The sequence below is a fragment of the Syngnathoides biaculeatus genome, chromosome 13 (genome assembly GCF_019802595.1).
Source record: "Syngnathoides biaculeatus isolate LvHL_M chromosome 13, ASM1980259v1, whole genome shotgun sequence".
Lineage (NCBI taxonomy): Eukaryota > Metazoa > Chordata > Actinopteri > Syngnathiformes > Syngnathidae > Syngnathoides > Syngnathoides biaculeatus.
In genome coordinates, this window is record NC_084652.1 from 21,928,084 (window position 1) to 21,938,324 (window position 10,241).

Sequence of the window (10,241 nt, forward strand, 5' to 3'; positions counted from 1 at the left end):
CAATGAACAGGGTTTCTTTCAAACTTATGAAGGGTAATTCCATTCTCCCGAGTGTTCAATGTCCAGTAATGCAATGAACCGGCATTTTGGCAAACACGAAGGAACAACGAGCTACCTTCCCGGAGGTAAAACTAATGTTAACAAATGAGTCCACGAGGGGGCGCCTCTGTCCTGTACGTCACTTCCTGCTTCTTCTCGAAAACAAATCCCTGAGAGGATTTTCATGGCGGGAGTTACAAAAAGCTGTATACGTCAATCATGTTTTGTGGGGAAAAAACACATGGGACCATATTGGCTGTGGGTTTTTCATTAATAATATACCAAAAATCATCCATTTCATGACAGGCCCACTTTTCTTCCAAATTAAAAAGCTTGCCATTTTACAAACCACATGAATAACGATGACACAATTGAAAGATTGGTTGGTTGCTTTGGTGTGATGGCCTCACTGCTAGTTGTGGCTACATACTAATGCTACTTGCGCTGCAGCAGTGAGTGAGAGGCTGGACTGACTACGCTCAAATTTGTATTCTTTCCACATAATCATTTGAGAAATGCTACTTCATCAAATAAATAAATTGTCTTGCTTGTTTTTGAGGACACCTATAAACATTCTAAAATAGGTATTGTAATGAAAAATACATATAACAGTCATTGTGATTTGACGAACGTGCTTGCGCGTCATCACGCTCGCAAATCTGCGCAGTCGAGCACGAAAAATTGTGCGCGTAAAATTTGTTACGGGTAGAAAAAAATTTATATTGATAGACGTTGCTTATTTTGTGTAGTCTTGACATTAATTTACACGTTTATTTAATAATCGTTAACTTAACAAGCCTGCACCTAAACAATCAGCAATCCCCCGGAAACAGGAAATGCAATTTAAGCTTACTTAGCATGTTCTAAAGTTACAGGGCACTCGCTACCCACTCGCCAATTCACCATATGTGAGCACATACTAAGTCTGGCGAGTAAAGTTTTAAAATGGCGAAAAAAAATGGCGAACGTGTAAATTGGCTGTTAATCCTCGCATACGATTCTGTACTATTGTAGACTTTTATGTATATTGCAAGAATTCGTATTTGATTCCTGGCTTTAGCGTGATGAAAGTTTCGTCAGAAGCTATACCGTAAATTGAGTGAATAATTGTTTCCATCGGAGACAACTGGTTGGTTACGCGTCAAATTTAGGCTCTCTTTATATCGATTCATGCTGTGGAAAATTTATAAGCCTTTGGGATTATTTTCCAAAAAACGAAGGATGACAGTGGTATAATTGCAGCTTGTCAGCTGCCAACTTTGACAGATGCCCATTACAGGGGAAAGACGCAACACAACTTTGTCTGCTGTCGGAAAATCTACTCCTCGCAAAAGATTCGCCAGAAATGGTTTTCTAAATTCAAGTGGCTCAAATTGAGGGACTCCAATTTTTTCTGCAACTGCAAAGACGTAGTTGACGTAGAATGTGGCTTCAGCAGGCTTATAATATTGTAAAGACGTCCTTAAGGAACTGTCTCAAAACAGAAAGTGTAAATGAACTGTTAATCGGTAAAATTGAAGGCCCTGAAGAAGAATTGTTTGATTTTGACAAAAGTTTCTGTAAATAGGTCAGCAGTAAAAAGAGGAGAATCTTTATGGCAGGAATCAGGCAAAAACTTAGAAGAACAGTGATGTTATTTTCTACAGTCATGAGTCTAGAAGAGGATTGAGAAACCTTTTATTTTTATGACACATCTCTGTCATTCTTAATGTTCATCAGATTCAGTTACCAATAAAAATATTATTCCTTGTATGACATTAACGTCTTAAAGTTATTTGCATGCATGTAACCTGAAGAACAAGAAACAGTATTAGTCATGTTAGTAGACTGGAGTTTGACCGGCATGTGATTGGCTATTTTTTGGCTATGATTATAGAAAAGGGCTATGGCTAAAAAAAAAAAATGGCCAGTGACGAAAAAAGGCTAGCCAGGGCCCTGAATTATGCCAAAAGCGCATGTTCAGAGCTTTTTCACATACGGCAAGCACATTTACGTTGAAAGTCATCAACATCATGAGCCATGTCAAAATAAATTCAGTTACACTGAAAACATTTCTGGGATACAACATGAGTAATGATTCACTAACTATAATAAGTATGAGATTGTGATTTATTTTGCCTTGATCTAAGTTCTAACATTAGACTAGTCTTTCCATATATCTAAATGCGAACGGTCATTTTCCCTGTGGTACGCGTTATCTTGAAATTGAAAACTTTACCACTCTGCATGCCTTAGGAAGATATGGATCATCGACTGCTAGCTTTCATTAATGGATTGACAATAGATACCGCCACAAATTACGCTAGATTATAACAATACATTACAACTGCCGACAGGAATCTTTGAATGTATCGCTAGTTTGTTGCCACTAACGCCGATTATGTTGAAATAAACTTTTTACATTTTCAAAACACTGCGGGTATAGCCCGTGTTTATTCCTTGACAGGCCAGTGCATTTAACTTTTCTTCAGATAAAGTTTGTCAGATGAAGAATTTTTATTAATGAAAATTTTTAAATACCATTTTATATCATGTTCTACTAATATCAGTTGAAATTGAAAATTATCATTTCTGAGTTCGAAATTTTTGTTTTCTATTTTAGTTAGTATTTGTTTATTTTATTTTTAATTTACAGTTATGTTATAGTAATCCAGTAAGTTATTTTAAGGTTTTGAGATTCCATCCCTAATCACACCCACAACTTTATCTGCGGGCATGACTGGTGGACCACATACGTAACTATATCTGCGAGCACGACTGACCACACCCGTACATTTTTCCAAACGTGACTGTAACATTATTCACTTCAAGGTCTATACAAAAAAATTTATATGAGCAGAGAGCGTGTCATCCATGCGCAAAGTTGCAGAAGTCTCATCGAAATCCAAGTGGTCGCCATATTGCCTGCAACGTCATCAACAAATGTTACACAGAGACATTCGCCATTGAAAACTTGTAGTGGCAACTTGCTATGGAACATGAAAGGTCTTTCAAAGAAGAGAACATCTCCTAATCGAGTGAAATGACCTGGGCAATATTACCTTATCATTTAGAGCCACATTTTGATGATACGTGGATCACTTCTAAACTAACAACAGACTCCCCGACAGTAGGCGAGCGAGCAGACGCGCAAAGTGGGGTGCCCAGACACCGGTGGCCGGTGGGTGGAGTGCCCGGCCAAACCACCTCCCTATTGGGGCTAAAGCCGGGCCCGGCCGCGCAGCAATCCAAAAGGCCGGCTTGGCCTTGTCGATAAGGCTGGCAGCGATCCACAAGGCGCTGCGGAGGCAGCCCTTCCGTAGCTGCTGTGCGGAAGCCATCCGACACATTTAGCTCCCGACTTACGTACGCGGATCTTTTGTTACGTTATGAGAGTATTACGTCCCCCCCCCCCAACCCCCCTTATTGTTTTTTAGTAGCTCTATACACACCTACCTGTCATTTGGAACCCACGAAGCTCTTGTCCTTTGCACCTGTGCAATCCATTTTTCATGACGAACCAGGTCTCTTTTTAAAAGTATGAAGAGTAAATCCATCCTCCTGATTGTTCTAACAATATCCAGCAATACAACAAGCCGGCATTTTGGCTAACACGAAGGAACAATGAGCTCCCTTCCAGCAGGTAAAAGTATTAGAAACAGATGAGCCAGTCTCAGTGCGCTGCTGCTGATAACGTCACTTCCTACTTCTTCTCAAAAACAAATCCCTTGAGAGGTTTTTCATGGCGGGAGTTACAAAAACCCATATGTCAAAATCACGTTTTGTGGTTAAAAAAAAAAAAAACGGATGGGTCCATATCGGCTGCCTTTTTTTCATTAATAACATACTAAAATCATGCATTTCTTGACAGCGGACCTTTAATTAATTATGTATTTCATTTTGATTAAAAAAAATTTTTATCTTTTCCAACATTCTCTGAAAAAGCATTTGTTCCATGAACCGAACAATGGGTTGTGTCACCCCTATAGCAGCAATAACTAAAATAAAGTATTTGTGATAATTGGTGATGAGGCTTACACAATGGCCATCTATCCATTTTCTTTGCCACTTATCCTCACAAGGGTCGGCGGAGTACTAGAGCCTATCCCAGCTGTCAATGGGCAGGAGACAGGGTTCACCCTGAACTCATTGCCAGCCAATCGCAGGGCACATGGAGAGACAACAGTCGCACTCACAATCACACCTAGGGGCAATTTAGAGAGTCCAATTAATGTTGCATGTTTTTTTGGATATGGGAGGAAAGCGGAGTCCCCGGAGAAAACCCACGCAGGCACGGGGAGAACATGCAAACTCCACACAGGGAGAGCCGGGATTGGTCCTCAGAACTGTCAGGCCAACACTTTCCAGCTGCCCCACCGTGCTGCCTCTTTTGCAGAATTGTTTCAACTCCACCATATTGGAGGGTTTTCTAGCATGAACTGCCCTTTTGAGGTCACACCACAGCATCTCAATTGGATTTAAATCCAGACTTTGACTTGGCCACTCCAAAACTTTTTTTTTTTTTTTTAAAAGCCTTTCAGGGGCAGACTTCCTGGTGTTTTTCAGATCATTGTCCTGCTGCATGATCCAAAACCACTTGAGTTGGGCCCACAAACTGATGGCCAGATGCTCTCCTTCATGACATTCTGGTACACAGCAGAATTCATTGTTCCAATCAATCACAGCATTTTGTCCAGGTCCGGAGGCAGCAAAGCAGCCCACACCATCACAGTTCCACCACCATGCTTCATCTGTTGGCAATTTGGCATTTTTGGCCTGTCTCTTTCTTATGGTAGTTATGAACACTGACTGACCTTAACTGAGGCTAGCTAGGCCTGCAGGTCTTTGGCTGTTCTTCGGGGTTCTTTGAAGGTCTCGATGTGTGCCCTGAAACTGACTGGCGACCACTTAAAGGTGTAATACACCTTTTCCCCAATGTTAGAATAGGCTCCGGCAAGCCCTCGGCCCTTGTGAGGATAAGCAGCTTGGACAATGGACCCGACCTTCCAGACACACTTATGAAAACCACATTCATGGAAGTAGTTGGGGAAAAAAAGTGACATTCTGGAACTTGTGTAACTTGACAAATAGAACATGTACTGTAATAGTAAACAGAACTCAGATGAACTCTGTATTCCGTTTTGATAAGCTAAAAAATAGATTGTAGTTTATCAACTGTTGTAATCACCATTAAAGTGGATAGGTATCAGTATATGGATAAATGACTTTTTGCAACATAACTGGACACCACGTGTCTGTCATGTTCAGTGAGCATTGTACATTTCTTAGCTGATGTTTTACCTTCCAGGTTGTGCAGAGAGCAACATTTACTGCAGTGTTGGTCTCAAATGTTGAAATCATGTGGTCGTGCTGCTTGCTTTTGGTTTTAACAGCCCTGAAACGTACTTTGCAGAGAACTGCAAATTACTTATATTAGTTATTTTTTAATCCTGCCATATTTTCACGACTATAAGGCGCACTCAAGTCTTAATTTTTCTCCAAAATGGATGGGCTCCTTATAATGCGGAGCGCCTTGTGTCCACAGACGTCCAAAATCTATAATTAACCGGGAGCATTTCCTGCCGGCACACTATTTATATAGTGTAAACTGGATGTGTGAGAGGACAGCATGCGGACGTTACAGGGGGAAGTATGGGCGTAGGAGAGGACACTGAATGTACACCACCCCAGAAGGTATATAATGCTGGTATGTGTTTTGAGCTAAACATCATTTTGGCTAAGGACCCTGAAAAATGGCACCAATGAAGAGACACCCTTACGAAGCACAGTTTAAACTCCAACTATCAGTTATGCATAGAAACATGGGAATCAAGCAGCCATGAGAGAATTCAAGATCGACGAATCCATGGTGCTAAAGTTGAAAAACGACCTTCACCAAGTCAAGACGGCGAAACTGAGTTTCTGTGAAAATAAGACGAGGTGGCCCGAGTTGGAAGAGAAACAGATTAATAATCAAAGAACAAACAACCACTGTGAAAAAACAAGCGGCGCAAATGAACTCGAAGATTGCCATTATTCTGGGAGACTTGATGAAACAACTTCGACCGCTGGACATTGGTGGAAACACGATGTGCAAAGTGAAGTTGTGAGCGGTGGATGAAAAATGAAGAACACAGCTTTAGGTGTAGATTTAAAAAAAAAAAAAAAAAAAAAAAAAAAAAAAAAAAGCTTGTGGTTCCATTTTCCTGACCATCCCTAAAAATTCCCACCGACCCTAACATTTTTACACAACATAATAAATATGTTAGGGGGATGATTCTCCACGGCCACATGTGCGCATTCACGGTGCCCCAAGACAACGCATCGCGCCCAACAATGAATTTTGATTTCGTTATGCACGAGAGGGCCTGAATTAAAGAGAACTGACGAGAAAACGGCGGCACCATGTGATGGAGATGGAGTACAAATATTTTGTCAAAAAAAAAAAAAAGACCTACCGACCCGAATTCTGAAATGTAGGAAATCGGCACCACAACATTTTTTAGGCCATATAAAGACAGAGAGGCAGCGGGGCGAGTTACGCTACAATTTGTCAACGGATTGTGGATGCTTGGGCTGATGTCTCTGCTTCCACTGTTGTTCGAAAAGCCGGCATCATATCTGAGGAGGCGCATGGCAACGAGACTGACAATGACGAGAGGAAACCTGGCTGTTCATTTTGGATACAAAAGATAAGGACTTTCATGGATTTGTGGATGAGGATTAACAAACAAAAAAAATTTGAGTATATACAATGTTAAATAGATGAATAAAGTACGACCAAACTCTGTTTTGCTCCACGTGCCTTCTTTAAATATCGTGCATGCATGCTACAGTATGTTTTAAGTGTCGCTATATGCTTTGCTGTGCTAAACTTATGTAAATAGCATATGAAATGCATGTTTTGTGTCAAATATTTCTTCACTCATTGCTTTTGGTTGTTTTGTTGTCTGCTGTTGTTTGTTTTGGTGTAACGATTTTGGTTTAGTGTGACACCGTGCATGAGGATAGCGTGTTGTTGGTGACTTACATGCGCCTGTCGATTGTGCCTCATTGTCTCGTTAGCGCCACCATACCTGTGCCCAATAATACGCTGCATCCTTTATGTATATATTGAATACGGATATTGAGCTCACAACTGTGACGGTGCCTTATGGTCGCAAAAATACAGTAGTTAAGCTTACCAATAGCTGGACACTACTCAACCTAAAAAGCAAATTGCAAATTTGCCGAAAGCGGGTTGTTAAACATGCTGTTAATACAACCACACACACACACACACACACACACACACACACACACACACACACACACACACACACACAAAATCTCCACCTATTAAAAAGTCCTGCCTAAATTATGTTAAAATTTAAAAGAATATATTTCACTATCTTAAAATCTAAATGAAATACGTTGTCTGATTCTGAAACCTGGCTGACATGTTTGATATTTATGTCCTCTAATTAGTATTCCACTAATAAGCAACCAGTTTTATATTATTTTGGGGTCTCTAAATATTGAACCGGTACAACTACATCTGCTGAAACAATCCAAGTGACTTGTCTTGTCCCTCGTGTGTACAACCAACTATCCAGGTTAAACAGAACCACTCACAGCTGTCGAAGATATCGCTCGAAATAAAATACAGCGGACGGAAAAGCCAGCACTCACTCTCCATATAAATAACGAAAGAACAAGCGATCTACGCCATTTCAGGGAATATTTGAGCTTCGGCTTTCCGAACTGGCCTACTCCTCCTCAGCGCATTCATTTATTGGAACCGTGTCTACGACGTTGAAGATTCAATGATAGTATATGTCACACGTGGTTGTTTACTGATGTACTCCTCACTTGCGTAATATTTGGTGAAACTCCAAACGCTGGCGATGCAGTTCAAGGAGCTAACTGGCTGCGGCTAACACCCCCACCCTGAAAACAACTGAACCGGAGGCCCGTGATGTTTCGGCGAATGTAAACAGCCGCATTTTTTCATCCACTTAGTTTTACATGAAACGTGTACATTTACTGAAAATGGCTTTAAAAAAAAATAATAATGTGCTGATGCGTTCACGGCATAGACCTGGAAGTGTCATCCCACTTCTCCGTGTGTGCTTTTACCACGTCATTGGACGTCCAACACTGCGGAAATGCACGGCTAAAAAGATGCTAACCGCTAGGTGCATGCTAACCGCCAGTCGAGTTTGTCGCAGCCTACCTGTGTCTCCAATGATGATGTATTTGAAGAGGTAAGCGTATGCCATGGCCCTCGTTTTACGCAGTAAGCTGGTCAGACTACCACACCGTTGTAAACTGCGTGCGAAAGCTGCTTCTCAGCGCGTTCGCCTGTTTTGGTGTGTCGGCGCCGAAGAAGGAACAATAAACAGCCAGAGCCTTGGTTCTACGTCACGAGGCCCGCCCTCGCCACGCGACACAATGTGTGCTTCAGCGTCCTCGGAAACTGCAGACGCGCTGTGCGTTCCAACATAATCACAATGGACAGGTTTCTAAAGACGACACCACCACCCTTAGACCAATTGGATAAATTAATGATGGAAAAAACTTCACGCTTCACCTATCACCTGTGTTCGTTGACCTCCATGAAACACAAGATGGCGTAATTGGAAACCTGTTCATACTGTGTACACAATAGTGTCCTGAAACGTATGACAGCAGCTCTTGGCACATTGATTATGTTGGACAGCAACATCTTCATCAGTCTCGTTTTGATACACGGTACATCAGTTGAGGCAACCAGCTCAATCAGTTTAATGGCCAAGAATGTAACCAACACACAAATAATTTGTCTCCAGCAGTCGGTGCCGTCCTGGTACGACAGTCATGAGCACTGAGAAGAACAAACTAACAAGAACGAAGAACAATAGACATTCAATCAACAGGAAACTATTTCTTATAAGAGTCGCAGTTGTCCAAAGATGAAGAATCTTCAAGCATTTAGAGCAGTTTAGAGAGCGTCAACGCCCCACATTATGTTAAGCATAGTGCACCTTAATTAACCGTTCATGGTTTTACCGTTATAGACTAATGTAATGACAATTGTGCAAATGGAGCAGTTTAAAGTGACAAATCATGTGATAGTCTCCATTATACATTACTAATACGGTACTAATACTAATTGGATCAGCAGGATATGAGGGTGTGTCTCAACAATGGAGCAAGGCCAAAAATAGTAGGTTCTCTGATTAAGAATTTAATGACTTAATAGCAAGAGGGAAACTGTTTGAATGGCTGCTGGTTTTGATTTGCATTGATCGGTCGCGCCTACCCGACGCAAGGAGCTGGAAAACCTAGTGGCCGGGATGTGGAGGTTTAGAACGGATCCTTCTTGCTCTTGTCCGAGTTCAAATGACGGGGAAGTCTTCAAGGGTGGGTAGGGTGGTGCCGACAATCTGACATTGCCACTCACCAAAATGACAGATTTCATGCTAGACTGTAAAGGCACACAAGGTAAAGTGAATTCAGATATTTGTTTTGAAATACAACATATGTTTGAAGATAATTCCTGAAACCATCTCCATAAATGATGTTTAACACCTACACTTGGCTTGGCTGAATCACATCCCTCACCCAGAGAGGGTACTCTACCCTTTTCCAATTGAGGACCAGGGTCTCAAATTTGGAGGTGGTGATTCTAATCCTAACTGCTTCATACTGTGCGGTGATCCTGTGCTGTGAAGATACATTCCTGACAGAGTTAACACAACCACTATATCTGCAAAATAAACAGAGCCGTAATAGTGAGGCCTCCAAACTGGACCCCCTCACTGCGTCGGCTGCATCTACAAATACTGCCTATAAAGGTTATGAATTGAATCTGTGACAAAAAAGCAAAATCCAACTTGCAGATGAACCAAATTCAAGCACAGCAAAACTTCTAAAAAATTTGACCATGTCTGTTCAAATTACATTGGAAATTTAAACAAGCACCCTTCTTTTCCCATTTATTATCAGTACTTTGACGAACAAAAACTAAAAACAAAATGGACTTACATGAGCTCTAGAGTTGAAGTGTAGTGACTAATCATTTCCTGTAGAGAGGAGTAAAATCTCATGTTTTGGAAGTGGAAAATAATTGCATTCTTCAAGGAAATCTATAGAAACCATTTTCTTTTCCTTTTGGCTTGTCCTGTTAGGGGTCTCTAAAGCACATCATCTTTTTCCATGTACAGTGAAGAAAATAAGTATTTGAACACCCTGCTATATTG

General features: G+C 41.1%; 1 protein-coding gene across 1 annotated transcript in view; it reads right to left on the bottom strand.

Moving 5' to 3' along the window:
• rab2a (RAB2A, member RAS oncogene family) overlaps nt 1-8,491 on the bottom strand; it is a 39,766-nt gene extending 31,275 nt beyond the window's left edge. The window contains exon 1 of the mRNA XM_061839887.1: nt 8,234-8,491. Within this exon, the coding sequence (XP_061695871.1) occupies nt 8,234-8,279 (46 nt within the window). The 5' untranslated portion in view covers nt 8,280-8,491. The remainder of the gene's footprint in view (nt 1-8,233) is intronic.
• Between the last annotated feature and the right edge of the window lie 1,750 nt (nt 8,492-10,241).